Here is a 23973-nt window from a genome sequence, read left to right as displayed (position 1 = left end):
ACTGTAAACATGCAGCATATTGTGATGACAGATCCTTGTGAACAAGGTAAACATTTTACATTGTATATATTACCTTATCTGTACTGTTGATTTGACTTTACTTGGATATTGTTTATTTCTCAAGTATGGGTAAACCTAAATTGTCATAAAATACCTGTGAGTACTTACACACAAACCTTACAGTAGCTATGTGCCCAATCAACCCACCAACTTTGTGCCATAACAAATACTGACCCACAGGAGGGAAACTATTTTATCGACATTAACATGTTGTGTAAAAATCCCTATCCGGTACGCAGATTAAACTATATTCATTGGAGAGAAAATAACTCTTGAGCCCTCACTCACGGCTATCTTCCTTATCTGGCACCTCAGTGGTACGATATGCAAAAAGAGTTTGATGGAGTACAAATGAAAGAGAACAACAAAGAGGTGCAGCTATATTTTATTTTACAAATGTGTAGACATTATTGGAAAAGGATAGAATAACGAGTATTCATTTTAAACAGTCAACATTATTATTTTTTATTACTTTTGGAGGCTGTATATTTTATCTGCCGACCCCAGCGGAGACTTCGCACTCAACAGTAGGGTCATCTTTTCTGACAACTCTGGTTTCACATGCCTTGTAGTCCATAAAAGTCCTACAGTTCTTCCTATCGTATTTCACAGGTGTGACATATCTACAATAAAAGAAGAAATGTGAGTGTACCATCATATGGTGAAAAAATACATCTTCATCATGTGGCTTGAGTGCCATCAGTTTCCAAGCCATTCTGGTTTGCATGTACAAACCCGCACACAGCTAAACGTTATAAAGGAAGTGCTATAAAAGTTGTAAAAAAAAAGTACTATGGATTCAAAAGGTAAAAATAATGTCCTTATATAGTGCTATTTATTTTACTATCAGCCATACTGTGCAGTAGCCACACCGTTCTGCAACATAGCTAAACGACATTGGGAAGGCAATAGCTCTATAATAAGTGAGACCTACTGGCTTTACCAAAGCTGCTTAGATATTAGGGGGCAGATTTATGTTAACTGGCGCATCCCGAGGGATGCGCCAGTTAACATGCGCCACATTGCGCCACAGCTACGCCACCCATGGTGCGCCGCATTTATGATGCGGCGCACCATGGGGCAAAAACGGCACAGATGCGTCACGCATTTGTGCCGTAAAAGTGACGCATTGCTGGAGTTGCGTCGCAAGCGCGACGCAGCTCCAGCAATGCTCTGGGGGGCCTATTCTTTCAATGCTGCCTCAAGCCTTACGCCTGCTTCAAGCAGACGCAGGGTTTTGACGCAGCATTGCCCTGAAAGTGACTGAGTGAAATCTCATAGATTTCACTCAGCCACTTTCAGGAGGCGTTCCTGCGCAGGAACGCCCCCCCTGCGCAGGAACGCCTCCTCATGGCGCAGTGCTGTACAACGTGACGCATCTCCTAGATGCGTCACGTTGTAAATAGGGCGCAGGGGTGCGCCACGTTTCCGCGCCGTTGCGTCACGCAACGGCGGCGTAAACGTGGCGCAAGCCCTTCATAAATCTGCCCCTAGATCTTGGTACGGTTGGATATGCTTTTAACCCTCGCAGTCAACGTCAAGAAAAGAAAGATGGGGTAAAATGCTTCCTGCCAGCTTAGTTGGCGGATCCCTCTTCAGTCAGGGCCAATGCCAAGTCTTATTTGCTTATGTTTAGTCAATGGAACAGAAAGAAAAATTAGAATGGGTTGGAATGGACCTCAAATAATTTTCAGTGCATAAGGTACACCCAGAGGTGGTTTGTATAGCGAATTTTGCATAGAGACGTAAGACTGAGTGGGGTTAGTGGAAGGCTTGGTCCTATGGAGGCTTGAGTGCTCAAAAAATATCCTGGCTGTTAGTGCAAAAGACAACAGTTGTTTGGCGACGACAGGATATTTATATAGCACTTGCCCACTGATCCTTTCTTTCTTACACACACCTAGGTGTCAGTGGAAAACTTAATATCCTGAGTACAGTGTCAGGCTAATGATTAGGAGCAAGACTAGGCACTTTTTTCAGAATTATACACATTGTCTAGTGCAAATAATTCTAGCACTTCTTCGTCACATTTTTGCTATTTTTAGTAATTTTGTAATATGAATATATTGTACTTTATGTATTCCATTTGAAATACCCACGTCTTTTATCCCTCCATTCATTCTTACATCTTCTGGCAAGCAAAAACATAAAATAAGCATCCATAATGTCAGTCGTTTTCCAATTGTGTAGTGATATGGCTTTTACCAATCTGCACCAACAAAACACACAGGCATGGCTTGGGCAGCCGTAGTAGTATAAACTTACTCAGAGGGAAGCACTGGACTAGGGTAGGAGGAAGAAGGGACATTGCTAGGTTCCCTCAAACACTTGTTACTGGTTCAAAACATGGATTTGAGGAAGATGCTTCCTCACACCCATAAAACACGGAAATTATATGCAGCAACAGTGCAGGTTTTATTAAGTATAGGTGTGTGGGGGTTGGAGGAGAAATATATGTTTCGGGGTTATATGAGCATCTCACTGTGTGGGGTTATGTGGGTAAATTTGATCGTGTTTTGATATGGGGTGAATATGATGGGGACAGATTGTTATTGCTGTGGTGTGATGATGCAGTGGAAAGAAAGTAGTTACTTGCCTGTAACAATTGTTTTGTGGATTAGATCTCTTCTTGAGCCACATGCTCTACATTTATACCATCCAGTAATCGGGTTTGGACATAGCTTTGAAATGAATATACCTTTTATTTTTGGGCACCAATCTTACCTGTAGCTAATAAGAGTCTCAAGGATATGAACAGTAGGCCCACGATGCCTGAGAAGTAGTCACCACCTCCAGATTCTTTTTGCTCAGGACTTTATTGGCCAAGCATGTACTGAGTATATTTTACTGAAGTGCAAACAATGTGCTTGCACTGACAGACATGTAACTCTCAAACAGTTTCAAGCTACAGAACTACTTTTACTGGTAGGTAACTAGTTTTCTTTGCAGTATGAGACGACTCAAGATTGTATACAAATGAGGGAGGGGTTCCAATAGGGAAAGGCGAATTTACCACCCGGACCTGGCAGAAGAGGGGTAGCTCGAACGGTGAGGACACGGGAACAAACAAGTAAGTGCCCGCCATGATAACGGCGCCCAAGGGACTCTAGCGGTTACCTTGCATACCGCTTAACTTTATAAGAGAGATAGAGGGGTTTAGCCCGGACCACCACCACTGCTGGGCCCCTTACGATTGCCTGTCCACAAGGAGGCTTAACCAGGGCGGGCCCGTGCAGGTTACTCATTGAGCGTCACTAAGAATAGAAGATATCGACTAGTTCATGAGGTCATACAGACTTCTGTTACTCGCCAAATGCAGCAGCTCAATACAAGTTCTTTGACACCCGGTATTCTTACAGAGGCATACTGGCTTGCGTTAATACACAACGCTGTATTAACTGACAGAGATTTTTCCACTTGAATATTTCAGTCAATTTTTAGACAGCCATATACAGCCTGTGGCACGTAATAAGAATGTGGAGTTGTTGTAATCCCCCACCAATTAGGTATACAGCGTGGTTAACACATTTCCTTCCGTTATGAACCTATTAGTTGATAATCCTGTCCCCAGGCAGACGCACTCTTGTGGGTTTCCCTTACATTGACTCACCATTAGCAAACACGCAGCTAGGGTGAGAGATGTTAGCCCGATTGACCTTGCTAATTGCGCCCAGCCTGATATTACCAGTAGGAGTGCAAGATCATAAAGAGGGACACTAGGCATATAATTCACTACCACTCTCTTGTTACATCCAGCCTTGAGACTACAGAGGTCGTTACCCGATGTACTACCCGCCTGGTACTGTTGTTGTGCATATTCCTGACCATTTAGGTGAGTGAGACGCTCCCTAAACACTATAAGAATGCTGCTGTTGAAGATTTTTTAAACTGTATTTTAAACTATATTTTTCCACAGGGGCACGTTCACCTCCGTGCTCACAAGGGGCCATACTTCCCCTTGTTTTTAACTCACATGCTAGCCTACACCCACACTAGCATGCCACTTTGAGTGATTGAAGTCACCGTTGGTTTTGTGATTCTTGATATCTGTTGTGAATTGCTTTCGTTTGTCTCCCAACACAGGCAGATACAGCGCAAAACAGGTATAACATTGTTTTCACTTTATGGTTAAACATGAATACGTAACTAAGGAGAACACTTAGTGTAGACAGTTTCCCTATTAGAATAATCTTCTGACATAGGTCCTGACAAATCGCTTGTCACTGTACGTTTGCGAGAAACATGTCGACCAATTCCTGCACAAACTAGTCGAGTCTCGAATAAGGGAACATAATTTACCATCGAGTACAGGCTAGTATTTTTCTTTTATTTGGAGAAGGGGGCCCCCAGAATAAACCTGATCCTGGTACCCCTAGCCCCGTTTTAAATCACTAATACGTCTACACCACACTGGCCCCACACCCACACTTCACCAAAACGGCTGTTGGATTCAAGATCTCCGCCAAAGAGCCCCTCTTTGAGGTGCCGCCCGTTGGGTATTGCACCGCTGACCCAACGAAGAGCATTGCCAATGATGGAGCATGACACCTGCAAGGGTGTGTGGGGCCATTATATCCAACCAAAATGGATGCCCAACTGTAGGACTCCACTGAGACCCTACAGCTCCATAACACCTGTGTGAGCCATACACTCACTTCCACTAGGAACAGTGCAGTATCTTGTTGGTCAAACGACTCTAGATTCACATGATGTGCATTGATTATACACCTTATTTTCTCCTTTGAATGAGGGTGTGAAGTGTGAGGCCCACATAGGTTTTTGATGGGTAGTTGTGAGCACAGATTCCTCACCAAGAATATTCCCAGGTGCCACACTGGATTCAGTGATTTTTACAAGCACTGCTCTCCACTAGTCGGTATGGAACAATATGGCACTGCACTGACTCCATACCTTCCTGGAATTAAAGGAGTGCAGGTGTATATAAGTACCCTCATTCCGCAATGATATCAGCTCCTTTTTTCTGTGCCCATCAATGTAGATCTGAAGCTTACCACCCAAATTTGTTGGTGATCCAAAGATTTCAAATTGTGCCAGGGACGTGTCTCTACTGAAAACAACTGGTGTCAAGCCATGTCTTCTCTGCACTGCTGGGCTCTGTTCACCACTTGAAGTTGTGCAATAAGTGTTCCAATCTGCAGCTGAAGGCAACAGGCAGACGAAGGTGAAGTTTAATGTCATCGAGCATAAGAAGATGTTGTGTTTAAAACAGAAGTCCAGCTCCTGCTTCAACTCACAGGGCCATGCTCGGTTGACATCTCAGGGTTGGTTCTGCTTGTAGCCCCCTTCCTGCTCAAAGTCTTCCACTAAGTCAAAGTCAAAAATATACAATAAAATGAAGCGAAACTCATCCCTATAGTCCGACTTGCAGTCTGGCGAGAATGCGCTTGGGTGTCACTCAAAGGATCCCGTGTCTTTCGACTCTGAACCGGTCACACATTTGGCCCGGGCAAGCCTCATATTTCCCAGGCTGCAGTGGAACCTGCTGCAAATAGCAATCATCAAGGATGACATGCTACAAATTTCCATATGCTACCTGCTCCCACTGACATACCTTTGGGCCCCAAGGAGACACAAAAGTCCCCTGTTGAACTTTTCCCAACCATTTCTCACTGGACTGCTTTCTAAAGCCCCTTGCCTATGGCACAACGAGGATGTTCTAGACATTGACTCCAGCCCTACAGTCCAAGCCAGCTCCTTCTATGTCTTTGATGATGCTGACTCTGCCGGCTGTGGTCTCTGATTCGAAAAACTGACGTCAGCACTTGTCAGGCCTCTTTCACGCTATGAAATAACTGCCAGACTCTTGTCCTAACCTCTCACCTGAAGCCAGTACTAGGGCTTGCTTAATGCCTCTCACAACATTGATAATGATGCCAAGGTGGACTACATGCGCCCCCCTCATTAAACTGATGAAGGACTTCATTAAGACTTGCAAAATACCAGTGGTCTAGATACCTCACAAGAGACAAAGGAGCACTCGCCACGTGGTCCAGCAATGGGAAAAAAGCCTTTTTTTGCAGTAGAAGTGTGAAAGGCAACAGAAGTGCTAGACTACAATTACTTATTCTGAAAACCAAAGCCACTTTACTGACTAGTGACACCTGAGGACATTCACTTCATGAGAGACGGTAAACATTGTTTACAAAGATATTTACACATTTGCATGCCATTACAATGCAAGCTGTTACAACAGCACAGACTGGAGTTGGAATAGTAAATAATACTATTCCATAATCCAGCACCCCCCCCCCCCACCCCACAGCAAGTCTTTGTAATGATTTGTGTTGTAATGGTCTGTAATGTAACAACACAGTTGTTGTAATGAACGTGTTGTAATGACATGCGTTGTAAACGCATGCGGTGTAACATGGCCTATTCATGAGAGACAGCAATTCTCAAACTCTTTCTCCCCTGTTGCAGTAGTCCCTAATTAGGACCCTTCCTCTTTCAGGGTATGAACCTCATATGGAAATCCATCACATCAGAACGATGGGCTTACAGATTTTTCAAAAGACTATGAGCTGCTTTTTATATCTACCTTTTATTCCACCTTCAACAGAGAGATTTGTGGCAGATCATGTCCCTATTTTGATGCCAAATGTCAATCTCCTGCAGGCCAAAGGCACATTTAAGTGGTTTTCAGATTCCAAGAGGAGCAAAGGTGCTATTCACTCTACTTCACCATGCAGAAGAAGGACGCAGGCCTCAGGCCAATACTCAACTGCTGGCCATTGAATACCTTTCCTTCGAAGGACAAATTCAAAATTCTTACTCTGGCTCAGGCACTCTCTGCTCTGGATTCAAGGGCCTGGATGGTGTCCCCGGAATTGCAGGACGTGTATTTTCATACCTGCCCTACAGTCCCACAAGCTTAAATGTGGTTCATGGTGTGGTCAGAATGACAACAAACTTACTTTGCTGTCCTTTGGCCTTACCTTGTCCATCCAGGTGTTTAGTTTAGTTTGTTTTAAATTTATAGTGCTCAACAGCTACCCAAAAAGGGTTTCCCGGCGCAAAGGATGAATCTGTTCTCAGAGGAAAATAACAAAGCAACACAGTTTATCTGTTGAATAGCCTGGTTTTTAAAGACTTACGAAACTGAGCATAGTTTGTCTAATTTCCGAGTGCTGGGGCCATTGAATTTCAGAGCGAAGGACAAAGGGAAGAGAACGATCTACCCCCCATCCGGGCTAGTTTGAATTTGAATGCCGCGTGGAGAGGCGGTGGTCAGGCCGTACCGTCAGAGGTCAGGGATACATGTATTTCCATACCTGAAAGTGCTCCAGGCGGGTTCACTACAGTCGGTCATATACCACCGATGACAACAACTGGGCTGTTGATCTCCTTCGGTTGTCCATCAATGAGCTGCCGTCTCACCTGAGATCTATGCAAACAATTCCCTTCATAAGAGTTATACTGGATACAGTGGTGTGCAAGGCCTTTCCATTGCTGCAATGAGGCCAGGGCATTCAGGACATGATGTAAACATTTCCAGCTTTATTCTGGGTCTTGGTGAAGAAAGTTCTAGGGTTTCTTGAGCTACTATCATCATGCATCCTTGCTTATCTTAAGCCAGAAGGAAGATGTGATCTCTGCAATGGAACCTACAGTTTCAATGTCTTTAGCACGACTGTCTCCCTAACAGCGTCAAGATCTCACCAGAGATGGCTCAGGACCTCATGAGGTGATACTCAAGCATCAACCAAACAATTGGCAGGCCCATATCATACAAGCAAGGTGCTTTAGAGGCCTTGGACAATTGCCAGGATGCTCTGTGCGGATTGAGGTGACCTAACCAACAGAAAATCTTTTTGGTGGCCAACCACATAGAGGGGTCACTGAATGCCAGGGCAGATGAGCTTACTAGAGATCTGATGGTGGACCATGAATGGCATTTCCACCCCAAGGTGGCGCAGGGTATCTTCGATCAAACTGGCACGCCCTGGGTAACTTTATTCACCACTGTTGGACTTGGCCCTTCTGGCGGGTTCACCCCTAAACTTTTTGCTTTTAATTGTGACCTGGTGTTAGTGATTTTTGGCTTCTGCGCACTGTACCACTGTGTCCCAGGGTAAAAGTGCCTGCGTGTGGTGAGGTTGGCCTGCCCTCCCATAGGAATGCATGGGGAATGTATGTGTCCCTGGTAGTTCCTGATGCGTGGGGAGTGCAGGTGCGAGTTTGGTATGGGCGGACTCGTGTGATGAAATGCTGCGCGATGATGTGTGCGGCGTTATTGTGTCTATTATGGAAGTGCCAATTCTAGAAGTTTGTATGTCTGTATAATTTATGTGAAATGGCTGTCTGGCTTGGGATTGGCTGGAGCTGGCTGGTGAGCCTGGCTCCAGGAGTCAGGATGGGTCTGCCCCTGTGGTGAATGGGAGATCTGCATGTTAATGTGAGGGAGGGGTGCACCTGGGACCTGAATAGGGCTGGGTTTTCCCCGCACAATGCTGGCTCCGCCCTCTGTGGTGCGACTGATGACCCTAGCCTTACTAGTGAATGGGAAGAGTGGTGGAGCACAACAGAGTGCTCCAAAATCAGCTGCAACTGGTTTTTCCCCCACCCTGCAGACACAGATAAATGAATTTGGTGTATAAAAAGGAGCTGTAACCCCTTAGAAGAGGTTCTCTCTTGCTGATCCTGACTTGAGGGGGGCCTACTGCTGCTGGGCGCCAGGAGGACCACCACTGGGACTGCCTCCCTGCCTGGAGGGCCCTGTGAGCCGGCCCCTGGGCCCAGCCTTTGCCCCCCTGCCTGCATTCTCAAAGGAACTTGTCCTGGACTTGATACACTGGGCATTTTGTAGAGCCTGGGGCGCTTTTGTTGCATCCTGAGAGGGGCAGAGCTTCTGAATTACCCCAGCAGCACAGAGCTGCAATCACATTATCAGGGATTCCCCGGCGTGGGGATTCCCCAGGAACTTGATGATCCTAGTGGGTGCCACCCCGCGATTTTGCTGAGTTTGTCCCCCTGACGGGTGCCCACCCCGCCAGGGACTTCCTATTTAATTGTAACGGGAGCCTACCCAGTGTTAAAATCACCGCCAGCAGCCCGGGAGCTGAGAGGGCCATTTCCCCGTGGTTGCTGTCGTCAGGAGATCGCCGCGCTGAGGTTGGCCGCAGCGTTGGGCGTCCCCTAGCAACCCAGGGCTCGACCTGGAAGTGTTTCCAAGGGAACCGGAAGTCGACGGGAGCCCACCCCTCGCTTCGGCGAGGAGAGGAGAAGTGCGCGGGATGTAGAGCCTAGGCGGGAGCCTACCCCGCACTGGACTCGGACCGAAGGCGTCGGAGGAACCCCAGGTCCCGCAGCGGCGGAGGAAACGGGGAAGCAGGGCTCCCGCTTCTGCGGTGTGAGCCCTGCGTGTGTCTCCCCCCAGCGTGCCGCCGCCTCGAGACCGGAGTGCAGAGAGAAGATCCCTCCCCCGAAGGAAGCCGGTGAGTAGAAGCCGGCTGGGGGGAGGAGGAGTGAGGTCGCACCCTGCCTGTGCCTCTACCCCGAGCGGCCACACTTGATAGCGGGCCGCTCCGACATCAAGGGGCACAGTTCCATCCGAGCCCACAAGGCTCCAAGGCCATTATCTTTCCGAGTCCCCAGAGGGGGGACTCCAACATGTGGCCAGACTCCTATATTCCGGGGTCATTCCTGAGGGTAGAGCGGCCCCGGTTGGCAGAGGGCCGCTCCTCCATTGGGCAGCAGTTCAGTCGAGCCCACGCGGCTCCAGGGGGCATTTTGTTTAGAGCCCAAAAGGCTCCCAGGCTCTCATGTTGTTTTGGGCCTATTGCTTGCGTGAGACCCCCAGAAGAGAGCCAGGAGGCACGCTGGTGCCCGGCTCAGTTCTCCAGCTTCCTAGCACTTAGTGGTCAGCTGCTCCGTTTAGGAACCTTGTGCAATCTTCTTTGGCTGCCTGCGCAGCCCTTGCCCTGACTAGAGTGGTGGTTTCTGCCTGGCTTTGGCGCAAGCCTTAGCCAACCGGAAATCCCATTTCTAACATTGGTGGCAGCGGAAGGGATCCGGATTTGTGTTTGCACAGTACCACAGCGACAACTGGCTCCACTACACAACTCTACATTTTAGATAGTCACATAGAAGGGGATTATTGTTTATAAGTTTATGCTAATGCTTGTTTGTTGCTTGTCAGTGCTTGTTTGCTGTTTCAGGCTCTTTGCCTGACTTCAAAATGGCTGCCGACGATCCCTCGCAGGGGATTGGTCAATATTGTAACACGCCTCGTAACACGCCTGGGACGACTAGCGAAGTACTGTGACTTTGACAAATTTTCAACTGAAGATGCCCTGTGACTAAGAGTCTTAGAAGGTTGTCTCTCCGAACCACTGAGACGCAAACTACTCAAAAGGAGTTACCCGTTGGAAGAAATCATAGAGATGACGAGAGTAGACGAACAAGCTGATGAGCATGCAAAAAAAATGGAATCAGGGAAAGGTGAAAGACGGGAACAAGTATTCAGGACGCAGTCGCGATAAGTACACGGACGATCCCCACCACAGGTTCGTTCATCCAGATCAAAGAGACATCACCACAAGTCCAACAAAGGATACAAAGACACAAGTCACCCGAGGGGACGGTCCGACAGACAACTCAAATGCTACAGATGCGGATACGACTTCCCGCATGCAGACGCATGCCCAGCACTAAGACAACAATGCCGGAAGTGTGGCAGAGACAACCAATTTGAAAGCATGTGTGGGGCAGTACCAAAGAGTGACCACAGGGGAAGGCACCGGAAACACCAGCCTTCAAACAGTCGTCATCACGTCAGAGCAGTTCAGGATAGACGAGACTCATCCACCGGGTCGTCACAATCCATCTGCCACTCTTGCAGGACTTGCCAATCTCGGCGGTCGTCATCGAGAGAATCCCGATCACCATCGCCCATCCTTCAAAACCGAAGAGAATATATATATTGTGTAGCTGACCCTGATCAGCTGAAAGAATACCAGCGGCTGGACATCAAATTTGGCTCTCACCACACCAAGTTTGTGCTAGATAGTGGAGCGACGCTAAACTACTTACCAGTAAAAGAATACTGACGCATGAAGCCACCGCCAAAACTGGCTGATGCCCATGTACAAGTATACACGTGGATGTCTAAGAAGCCACTAACGTGTCTAGGGAAGTCCGCGACCGAATTGTCATACCAAGATCCCACAATATCAGCATACATCCAGGTCATTGAAGGTCCCGAAGCTGACTGCCTCCTGAGCCTAGCCACTGCAGAACGGTTAAAATTGGTGAACATCCTTTTCAGAGTCACTGACAAACCAGCGCTCATCCAGAAATTCCCCACGCTCTTTCAAGGACTGGGAAAAATGAAAAACTGCCAAATAAAATTGCATATAAACGAACAAATCACACCGGTGGCACAACATCACCGAAAAATCCCGTTCCACCTACAAGAAGCTGTGGAGAGAGAACTCCAAGACCTGCAAGAAGCCGATATCATCGAAAGAACTGATGGACCAACACCATTGGTCTCTCAAGTCGTGGTAGTCCCAAAGGAAGGAGAAACCAGCCGAGTCCGTCTGTGTGTGGACATGAGAGCACCCAACACGGCGATAGAGAGAGAGAGGCATCCAGTTCCACACATCAGTGACATGATCACTTCACTCAATGGAGCAAAAATCTTCTCAAAACTAGAACTCAACAAAGGGTACCACCAGTTAGAACTCCACGAAAGGTCGAGATACATCACAACATTCTCGACACACCTCGGGTTATTCAGATACAAAAGACTAAGTTTCGGGGTGTCGTCAGCAGCGGAAATATTCCAAGAGGCCATCAGGAGAACAATACATCACATTCCATAGGTCCTAAGCTATAGCGACGACATCCTCGTATATGGAGCAACGACTTAAGAACATAACAAGGCACTAGATCAAGTCTGTCAAGCGCTGATGGAAGCCAACCTCACACTCAACCAAGAAAAGTGTGAGTTTCACAAACCAACGCTAATATTTTTCGGACACGTATTCTCCGGAAGTGGAATGAAACCAGACCCAGAAAAAGTAGCAGCACTATATGACACACCAAGCCCAGAGGACGTAGGTGATGTAAGATCATTCCTAGGCATGGCCAGCTATTGCTCCAGATACATACCAGACTACGCCACGCTAAGCTACCTGCTAAGGATGCTCACTTAACAAGGACAGGCCTTTCAGTGGTCCACTCAATGTGAAGGGGCATTTTGAGAGATCAAGAAGACTGTAGAATCAGCAAAGAACCTGGCCTACTTTGATCCGAAACGAAAGATAGAAATCACAGTGGATACCAGTCCTGTAGGACTAGGAGCCATCCTCGCGCAATATGACAGAGACGAAGACAGACGACACATAGTAGCATACGCCAGCAGAAGTTTGACAGACACGGAAAGAGCCTATTCACAGCCGGAAAAAGAAAGTTTGGCTGTTGTCTGGGCGTGTGAACATTTCCACATCTTTATCTTTGGAAAGCATTTTACACTAGTAACAGACCACCAAGCCTTGACCACAATCTTTGGTAACCCGCGAGCAAAAATGCAGCCGAGAATAGAACGATGGGGCCTACGGCTCGAAGAATACACCTACAGCATAATTCACAAGCCAGGAAAAGATGCAAACCCCGCGGACTACATGTCCCGGCACCCCACCAAATCCAGCAAACCAGAACAATCGATTGCGGATGAATACATCCACTTCATAGTAGATCAAGCGAGACCTCCGGCTGTTCCACTGGAGGCCATCTGTGAAGCGACACACACCGATGCCACCTTGCAAGAGGTAAAACGTCTGATCCAAACCAACAGCTGGAGACACTTGCAAACAAATGAACAATACGACCAAGAGATGGCGGCCTTCAAACATGTCCGCGAGGAACTATCGATAGCAGAAAATGGTCTCATCTTACGAGACACCAGAATAGTGATCCCACGACAACTCAGACAAGGGGTCATCAACTTGGCACATGAAGGACACCAGGGCATAGTAGCCACAAAAAGAGCACTCCGCGAAAGAGTATGGTTCCCAACACTAGACTTGATGGTGGAGACAACGCTCAAAGACTGCCCGCAATGCCAACTAGTGAGCCGTCCGGATCCTCCTGCACCACTGCAAATGTCTCCATTACCAGAGGGTGTCTGGCAACACATTGCCCTTGATTTCTTTGGACCAATCAAATCTAGCCAATACATCCTGGTCATAATGGACGAATATTCCTGATTCCCCATCGCACAACTGTGCACCTCTACGAGAGCATCAAGTGCCATACCGATCTTAGAGGAGGTCTTCGCCACATGGGGCATTCCCCTAGTAGTGAAGTCGGATACCGGGCCTCCATTTAACAGCCATGACTTTGCTGAGTTCGCTCAACACCTCAATTTCACACAGCGCAAAATCACACCACTATAGCCACAAGCCAACGGAATGATCGAACGATTCATGGCCACGATCAAGAAGGCCATTCAGCAAGCAGAACTCACCGGAAAGAATCTTCAGGCAGCACTCAACGAGGTACTGTGAGCCTATCGAAATACACCCCATTCCACCACAGGCAAATGTCCCGCCACTCTCATGCTGGGACGCCCAGTACGCACCAGAATACCAATGATGACCACGGCGACAAATGAACAATATCTTGACTCTGACCATGAGGAGATCACAGCCAGGGACAAAACACAAAAGGAAAAGATGAAGGAAAATGCCGATGAGCGGCGTCACCCGACTCCCCCTCAAATTCAAGAGGGAGACTGGGTGCTTGCACGATAAGAGCAACACCGGAAAACCGACTGCAGATACCATGGAATTCCACTAAAGGTGATACAACAAAAAGGAATCATGATCACTGCAGAAACCAACGGAAGAAGACTTACCAGAAACGTGACATACTTCAAAAAGTGTGAACCCAATGTTAAAGAACTACTGACCGAACCGAAGCTGGAGCCGAGAGAACTCGAGACGACGTCAGGTCACAGGCAGGCATTGATGGAGAGTGCCGATGAGAATGAGAGAGACCGTCCTGACCTCCAGTCACGCCCCAGACGTGTGATCACAAAACCGTCTCGCCTCATCCAAGAACTTTAAACAAAGACAGTGTGATGTGGTGTTTATATATATAGATTTTGTTTCTTTATTCACAGGGGGGGAAGATGTAATGACGTCGATGGGACAGTGCCCAGTGACCAAACTGGTCAGGCACTAGGACCGGCCCAAGCAGGGGACGAGGGCGGGAGGAAAAGGAAAGGGAGGAGCTGGGGATGAGGAATTCAGATAGCCGTTAGCAGTTGAAGAGTAAGGACATACAATAAAGAAAGTCTGTGCTACCAACACACTGTGTCTGCCTGAGTTCTTGGGGCTGGACACTATCGCATCATCTGCCAGCTCAGGGCTAAAGATTCTCTGTTCACTGGTACTAAGTAGCAGACATCTGACTCTTCAGGTCATCTCTTCCTTTAACCATCCATTCAAGAAGAGTGATTAACTTATTCCTCATTTAATTAAATGAACTCACTCCTACAGTTTCAGAAAGATATATTTTTTGGGGGAAATCTATTGTGGGAACTCTCTTTTCTGATTCCTTCGTTCCATCGATAACACGCACTTAAAAACAGTGCTCTTCAAATGTTCTAAAGAATTACCTGGTCTCCCTATAGTGTGAAAGTATCATCCACAGTGTGATCCAAAACGGGGGTGCGCCTTGCCCCTTGCCAATACCCCCCCCCCCCCTTGCCGCGCCTTGAAACCTACTCCTAGCCCCAGGTCATAAGATGCTACTGACGCCCGTCATAGAGTGCCTCACTGCCATTCTGATTTTTACCTAACAGCCCATCACTCCTTTTAGAATGGTGCTCCTCTTGAACAGTGCTTGGTGCCCCTCTGAGGTCAGTTCATGCCCCCAGGGGGTGCCGCCTCACCCTCCTCCGGTATAAACACTTCTGCCTTAGAGGAACACATGGAGACTCATCCACTCACCTAATGTTGCGAGCTAGAAAAATTCAGCCTCGCCCTAGGAAGCAGCGACAGCATTCCTTCTGGACATCATGAAATACATGCATACATGTTTCTCTGCATTTTTTTGTTCTTGTTTTTCATAACACTTACAGGGAACAGCATTTTGTCTCTGATGAGGAACAGTAGCAACTCATGCATGTCTTCGTTCTAGTTGTTGAACCGAATGGACGCAACTTGCCTTCTATGAAGCAGCCTAGAAAACAAAGCAGGAATCAATATTCAGTCAATTCTGCCATCCAGTTAGCATATAGCCGGTCCTCTGATTTTGTCTGCTATGGTGCACTAGCATTCATAGACATTTGGATTGTTGTATGCTTTTAATGGCAATCTGTTCTTTTCTTGCATGCATGTGTTTTCGCGACGTTTGTAAAATAATTATTTATATGGAACAACATTCATAAACCAGATCAGCTTCCACTGTACATTTCAAGCAGCTGTTGCTAATGTGCACCTCAGTGAGACAAAGAAAAGATATAGAACATTTGGATGAATGCAGATACATCTAGGCAACAGGAGATAGTGGATTCTCTGTGCAAAATGTACATTACACTGAAGTAATCTTGTGTATATCAGTAAATTTGCATTACTCTTGCTACACAACAAAATCCTGAAATAATGCTATTACGCCACATCATGTAATTACGAGATGCTACTAGCAACAAGCATTGGCATAGCCAATAGGTCTCGCCTTTGGGACCTTATAAGTGTTTAGTTATCCAGCACAATATCCTTGGTGCAACAACATCAAGAGTTGCATGGCTAAACACTTATAAGGTCCCAAAGGCGAGACCTATTGGCTATGCCAATGCTTGTTTTAAGGGGGCATCGAAACGGGTCTCTATCAGGCTCTGTTTTGTGCCGTGGCACAGGCGGTCCGTTTTTTTCCAGACTGCAGTGACAGCAGGCACATCGATGTGCGCTGCTCCCACTGCTCTGTTCTCACTAGTGGAGAAGTTACAGCATGATGTCATGCAGGCGCGCAACACCCATTGGGCTCACCGGCTTCAGCCCCCCCCCCCCCCCCCCCCACCCCCACCTGCCGCCGTCGCCTCCTCTGCCCGGGCTAAGAGGACATGCACTGAAATGATTCACTACCGCTGCGCATCCGATCCGAGAATGTGATTTTTTTCATGCTTTCTGAGAGGCCCAGCACCCCGAGCCAGACAGCCAGCCTCTGAATCTTTTCAGCGAGTGAACCCCCCTGCCACCACCTCTTGTTTTTCTTTAGAGTGGCATGGAGGTGAAATCCTTGCCTGAAGGCAGGGATTTCACCTAAGCACTTGATGTATTGTGAGCATGGGGTGTGAAGTGAACAGCAGGAGGAAAGGGTTGGCCGGTGCAGGTGACGCTTTTCCTTTGTAAAGGAATTTCTGCTGGCGTCATAGCCCAGGGTGTGCTGTCTGTGCACTTGTATAGATGTGTATTCCATACAAGTGCGCAGACAGCAAACCCTGGGCTATGCCAGCAGAAATTAACTTACAATGGAGAAGCGTCACCTGCACTGGCCATCCCTTTGCCCCTGCTGTCTGTGCACCTCGATGGAATTCACATCCACTGCACTGCTCACTAGATGAATGGTGAACAGGGCAATGGATCTTTCTATAATTTGCATCCAAGGGCACCCACAAAGAAGCAGAGGAGGCCAAGGCAAGGAGAAACCAGGAAACATTTGACCCACACCCATCTACTCTGTGAGAACTTCGGGAGAGGCTGGATGCCAGGACACAGTGCTTCTGATCAGCCAGACTCCACAGTATAATATCAGAAAAGCAGGCAGCATTTTTTTATGTAAGTTCCAGTAACTTTAATGCATTTTTCAGTGCAGCATTACCTACTGCCGGCGTATCTAGGTTACTGTGAATGTTGTTCTTGCCTTACATACATGGAAACGTCAAAGAGGACAGTCCCCTTCGAATATGCAAAGGTAGTGTTAATTTTTTGGGTGCTAGTGGATAACTTTAGGGTACAGGGTGGGTGTGGGTTTTAGTGTGCCAGGGAGTCATTTTAGGGTTCAGGATGGGTATGGGTTTTGGGGTGCCAGGGGGTAACTTTAGGGTTCAGGGAAATAATGGGTTTGGGGTGCCATGGGGTTAATTTTAGGGTTCAGGGCGGGTATGGGTTTTAGGGTGTGAAGGGGTTAATTTTAGGGTTCGCGTGGGTATGTGTTTTGGTGAGCCAGGGGTAATTTTAGGGTTCAGGGCAGGTGTGGGTTTTGGGGTGTCAGGGGGCAATTTTAGGGTTCAGGGTTGGTATTGGTTATAGGGTGACAGGGGGGAATTTATGGTTCAGGGTGGGTATAGGTTATGGGGTGCCAGGGGGAATATATGGTTCCGGTTGGGTATGGGTTATGGAGTGGCGGAAGGAATATATGGTTCAGCATGGGTATGGGTTTTGAGGTGCCAGGGATCATTTAAAGGTTCAGAGTGGGTATGGGGTTTGGGGGGCAAGGGTGTAATTTTAGGGATCAGTGCAGGTATGGGTTTTGGGGTGCCAGGGGTAATTTTTAGTTTCAGGGTGGGTATGGGTTTTGGGGTGCCAGGGGTGATTTTAGAGTTCAGGGCAGATATGGGTATTGGGGTGCCAGGGGGTTAATTTCAGAGTTCAGGCTGGTAATGGGTTTTTGGGTGCTGGGAGTAATTTTTGGGTTCCGTGTGGGTATGGGTTTTGGGTTAATTTGAGGGTTCAGGGTGGGTATGGGCTTTGGGGTGCCAATGGGGAACTTTTAGGGTTGGTATGGGTTGTAGGGTTTTAAGGAAATGTGGGTGTGTGTATGTATGAATATATATATATATATATATATATATATATATATATATATATATATATATATATACATATATACACACTTTACTCAAACAATAAGCCATATACAGGGATATATATAAACCTATATATATATATAAACTCTTGTTCCTGATTGTAACCCCACGGAGTCAGCGCCTGATATTTATTGCTTGGAAGTCGGGATTGGAAACAATATATATATATATATATATATATATATATATATATATATATATATATATATATAAACCACTCGGTGACAAAGTATGTCAAACACTCATTATGACTAAAAAGAGATCGAACCCAGTTGTAGGATTCTATGTATGTGGGAAGTGCAAGGCTTGTAAATTCAGCCGTAACACAAAGGAAGTGAAGTTGTCTGAAATGTGTGAGTCGTTCAAAATCAACAAACATTTGAACTGTCACACAGATCACGTAGTGTACGCACTTAAATGCCCGTGCAACAAATTTTACGTGGGCAGCACGATCAAACCCGTCAAGGAAAGAATCTTACAACACCTTAGAGCCATCAAAAATCAGGACAAACAGTACCCCATGGCTAGGCACTTTATGTCCCACCACAACAGCAACAACAGTCTTCTTTCCTATGTGGCCCTAGATCAAGTGCCAATAAGAGAGAGAGGCGGGAATCGACTGCAAGAACTCAGACGTCTTGAGTCGAGGTTCATAATTAAATACCAACTATTGCAACCGCAAGGGCATAACTGCGATGAAGGCTTAGGTGTGCACCTAGGATGAGTATGTAAGTCCAATATTCTGCCTAACTGTTCTCATTTCCTTGGAAATTTTAATGTGAAAGTATGAAAGATGTAACATGGTTTTGAATTGAAGATAACACTGTTTTATCATTATTTTGCCACAGGTACCAAACAATGTGGGAGAGTGTGAGAAGGCGCCGGTCCCAATTATGTGTGCTAGTATGCGTCAGATGAACCGATATATCACTTTGAATGATGAATCTCACGAAAGAGTCAAGATCCAAGTATGACTTTGACCCAAGGATGATATAACTGGTATGCCCACTTGGGCGTAATCTCGCAAACAAACTGTGATAGCATTTATTATCTCTTATTTGCAAACTGTGAAAGCATTTATTTTTGCAACCTCGTGTGAGAGCACCAATTCAACTATATCCTATGTTTTTGGACAGAGAGCTGAGAGTCACGGTAGCTCAGTCCATTGCACGTTCGCTCAGATAACAGGAATACATGCCTGACCACGTGTTCGAGGCTGCTAGGCTGCCAGTTTATTTTGATTCATTTGTTTTAATTTTATGAATGAATTTAGTTTTATGCCTTATGTTTCAGCATGATTTGATTTAAACTTAGCAGCGCCACGATACATTTCATCAAATGTTAATTATGGTATTCTAAAGACGAACGTAACACAGGACAATGGAGTACAAGGTGTAATTTGTGACTTATATCATGCTAAATCAACAATTTACGGATCTTTACATGAGAATTAATCATTATTGTGTATTTACATGTCTACAGCATTCTTTAACACTAATTATGGAATTGAAGGCGCAATGCATAGCTCCAGACATATGACGGGTTGGAAGTCTGTTGGCTATGTTTATCATGCAAATTAAGTCATGTGATGTTTCTTTAAATGTATGGATGTAACTGACCAATTTACTCGTGACAAAGGGAAGGCTTTCCCGAAACGCGTCGAGTGGGATGTGATTAAAATCCATTTTTGCATACACTTGTGGCTCGGACATCGTGCTTTTCAACCTGGTGACGTTTTGTTGGATATATATATATATATATATATATATATATATATATATATATATATATATATATATAGTATTTATACTTACCTGTAAAATAGTTATATTTTAAAACAAAACTTTTACCACGCATATGCCTTTGGTGTAAAGGCATATGCGTGGTATGCACTGGGTAACAGCACTTAAGTTGTTACAACCGCGTTGTAAAGTCATGCATTGTGATTGCATGTGTTGTAATGGCATACATTTGTGCGATGCTGAAGCTGCTATCCTTTCATCCATCAATCTAACCATCCATCCTTTCTGATTTCAATTTACTCTGCCAACCTTACACCCATCCTTTTAGCCATCATCTCAGATATTTATTTACTCTGCCATCCCTTCACCAACGCATCCATCCTCTCACATTTACATTTACTATACTTTCACCCTTGTATCCATCCATTCTGATTTTCTTTTACGCTGCCATCATTTTACCCATTTAATTGGGATTTACCTAACCCACACAAAGGCCACTTTGTGTGGTTTTGCGTGGTTTAGAAACTCCAGAGTAATGAGAGGCAGAGCATTGAGCTGCCTTGAGTTACCTTGCGTTGGGAAGTCGTTCCATGGGTGGAGCTAGGGCATTCCCACACACCTGTCTATGGATTTTATGGCACGACACGGAGGCCATATTATGCAAATCTCCTTTATTACCACAGCTCAGCAGCAACAATTGAAGAACATGGAACTTCAATGAACATTCTAAAGTAGTATAAAGTCCCATGTAGACTATCTCTCATCCTTCTTTGTTGCTGCTGCTCAGAAAGATAAGTATCTCTCTCACATTCATTATCTGACTTTAGATATATTGTTCTATATTAAGATCTGTGTATGATTTTTATATTATACGTCATGTTAATATACCATGTCCCTGGTTAGAACTGCTTGTTACAATGTTTTATATATTTTATATGCCCTTTTTCTTATATCGCTTTAGAGTGCTATACTTTTCACCCCATTAGGTTGACTAACCAAAACGCCCTCTTTAGCGCAGTTGTCTCTACCTCCGGTCCGATTTCGGACCGGATTAGGCTTGATTAGGTACCCCCCCCCTCCCGATCTAAACGCGGACAATACCGCTTTCATTTAAATACGCGACGCGCGAGGAACGAGTCCACCCTACTGTCTCGTCCTCGCGTCCTGACTCATCACCAACTCCTACCTTAGAGCGTTTCCCCTCATTCAAGCTACAAGCCCCGTAGCTGCCGCTCGCTCCATACTCATCCGCCCCCTCCGATAACAACAACAGAGGGGGACGGATTAAAGGAATGCACATTGGCAACGACCTACGCACGTTTTAACGTGCGTAGCGACCATTTTGATCGATTGGGAATGCCCTAAATGTAAACAATAAAGCGGACATTTTAATAAAACGGGAATCTACATGTTCCACAACAAAACGACCGTTATAACACTTAGTATGGACGTTTTTCCGACGAAAATACAGCGTTTTAACCGGGCTCTCAACAATACCTCTAAATTTAATTCCTAATTCATATTTGAGATAATTAATTAATTATTTAAATTAATCCAAAATGTCTGAACCCTTACCTAATATCGAGGGACATCTAGAAAGACTCATTACTAAAGCCTTTGACAAGGTAATTGGATCAATTGATGAGACCATCAATAAAAAATTAGAGTCTTTAACTTCCCCACGCCCTTCCACTAGTAGCCAATATGAGGAAGCATCAAAGGCTCCACAAAAACGAAAATATGGAGGAAATAAGGGTAAAGGCCCTAAAAAACTTAAAACTTCCTTCCTCCCTTCACACCTTCAGGGTGGTGACACTAATGGTGCCTTGGGCACCCCATTTGGGCAAAAAGAAGGCCCAGAGCCCCATATTGACATTGACAATAGTGACAACTCAGAACCCGAGATTGACCTCTCCTGTTCTTCTGAGTTCAATACAGATGAGGAAGAGGCACATGAAAGGGAAACAGGGAGCTCACAATCGGCACTAAAGGCCCAAGATCTTAACATTGGTCTTTTGGACCCTCTGGGTAATCCCATGTTTGATCCCCTCTTGATCAAACACCCTCTATCACCAGATTGGACCCCCTCCCAACATGTGGGAGATTATCTTACCTTTTGGCTTAAAAAAGAGATTCCTCAAGACGTAAGAGCTAGATTGCGCTCTGAATGCCCTAGACCCTCATTGCCAAACAAAATTATGGCTACTCCAGAACTCGACCCTAAGGTTGTTGCCTTTATCTCTAAGACCTCTAGAGATCCAAGAAAAGGTATGGACAAGGGCCTGAGATCCTGCCAAGACCGCCTCCTTGATTCGATAGGCCCTATTACCAAAATTTTTGAAATGGCGGAATCTGCCTACTTAGAAGACCGCCAAGTAGACCCCAAGGAACTCAGAGAATGGGTTCAGAGGGCCATTTGTTTAATTGGTAATGCCAATACTGCATTGTCTATTGAAAGAAAAAAAGGGATCCTCTTTAAAATAGATCCAAAATTAATTGAATTGGCAAAAGGCAATGGAGGGGAAAATACACAAGGTTTCCTTTTTGGAGACGAATTCATTAAAGACATGGCCAGATATGTCGGAGCCTTCAGCTCCATTCAAAAATCACAAAAAGATATCAAAAAAGTCTTTCAAGAACGTGTTTTTACACGGGCCGGGAGGATGCGGGGTCGTTTCCCCGGCCGTGGAAATTCAAACACAAGACCCTTCATCTCCCGTGGAGGAGGAAGATTCAACAGTAATCCAAACTTCAGTCAATTCTACCCGCAGAGACAAAGAAACCGCGGACGCAACTTTAGAGGAGAACGAAGACAACGTTCATTTTCTTCAGGTAAGGACTTTACCAGACCCTTTAGATACCCTTCCAAAAGTAGGGGGGAGACTACGCCAATTTGCTGGAAATTGGAATCTAATAACAAAGGACCCCTGGGTCCTCAACACTGTCAGGGGCTACAAAATAGATTTTATAGCTACCCCTTATCAATCCAAACCCCCACGAGAAATAGTTTTCTCGGGGAAAGACAAGGCTTTGGTGTCTCAAGAAGTTCAGGAACTTTTAAAAAAAGGTGCAATTATAGAGGCTACTCAAACCGGCTTCTTGAGCAATATATTCCTTGTAGAAAAGAAAAACAAGGAACAAAGACCTGTCATAAATCTAAAAGAATTAAACCAATGGGTAGTTTATCAACATTTCAAAATGGAGGGAATTCACCTCCTACGAGACATCCTAAGAAAAGGGGACTGGCTGACAAGACTAGACCTAAAAGACGCCTATCTAACAATACCAATTTGGATACACCACCAAAAGTTTCTCCAATTCACATGGCAAGGCCATCTGTACCAATTTTCAAGCCTTCCCTTCGGTCTGTCTTCCTCCCCATGGTGCTTCACCAAGGTCCTCCGCCCCGTCGCCTCGTGGCTGAGACAAAAGGGAGTGAGACTGATAATATATCTGGACGACATACTCATAATGGCCCAGTCGTCAAACACCATTACCCTTCACACAGACCTTACGATCAACCTATTACAGCATCTAGGCTTTGTAATAAACTTAAAAAAGTCATGCACAATTCCATCCCAACAAACTCAATTCTTGGGTTTTCTGGTAGACACTGTAAAGGCAGAACTTCGCTTACCAAGCGACAAAGTAAGAAAAGTAAGGAAGGAAATCAGAAAAGTCCTGAAACTAAAGAAATTTCCCCTGAGACTTCTAGCCAAATTACTAGGACTTCTTTCCTCAACAATACAAGCCATATTCCCAGGCCCACTTCATTACCGAGCTCTACAAAGACTCAAAACACATTTCCTGAGATTGAACCAATCATATTCTCAACTAATCTCTCTAGATCAGGAATCCAAAACAGAACTCATCTGGTGGCTAAAGAATCTGGAGGCTTGGAATGGGAAAGCCATTTTTGGGGAAGAACCAGATCTTATAATAGAATCAGATGCGAGTTTGAAAGGATGGGGTGCCAGATGTGGAGACTTAACTACCGGGGGTCGTTGGACTCCTCAAGAGAAGTTGTTACACATCAATTGCTTGGAACTACTAGCAGGTTCCTTTGCAATTCGTTCTTTTACTCAGAACTCAATGAAATGTTGTGTAACCCTTCGCATGGACAATGTGTCAGCAGTTCGATATGTCTCGAAACTGGGGGGTCCTCACTCGAAAGACTTAACAGACCTAGCCAAGAGTCTGTGGGACTTTTGCTTGAACAAAGGTATTTCTGTTGTGACAGAACACATTCCTGGACTGAACAACGAAGTAGCAGACTGGTACTCCAGAAATTTCCGAGACTCCAGCAATTGGAGACTAAACAGACAAATATTC

General features: G+C 45.7%; 1 protein-coding gene across 1 annotated transcript in view; it reads right to left on the bottom strand.

The window, feature by feature from the left end:
* Nucleotides 1–429: 429 nt before the first annotated feature.
* Nucleotides 430–23973, bottom strand: part of LOC147711625 (beta-microseminoprotein-like) — a 124256-nt gene continuing 100712 nt past the window's right edge. The window contains exons 3-4 of the mRNA XM_086922298.1: nucleotides 15171–15273; nucleotides 430–683 (exon numbers count right to left, since the gene is read on the bottom strand). Of these exons, the coding sequence (XP_086778424.1) occupies nucleotides 551–683; nucleotides 15171–15273 (236 nt within the window). The 3' untranslated portion in view covers nucleotides 430–550. The remainder of the gene's footprint in view (nucleotides 684–15170; nucleotides 15274–23973) is intronic.

Source organism: Lissotriton vulgaris, chromosome 5 (assembly GCF_964263255.1).
Source record: "Lissotriton vulgaris chromosome 5, aLisVul1.2, whole genome shotgun sequence".
Lineage (NCBI taxonomy): Eukaryota > Metazoa > Chordata > Amphibia > Caudata > Salamandridae > Lissotriton > Lissotriton vulgaris.
Note: the sequence above shows the minus strand (reverse complement) of the source record. Positions and strands in the feature narration are given on the sequence as shown.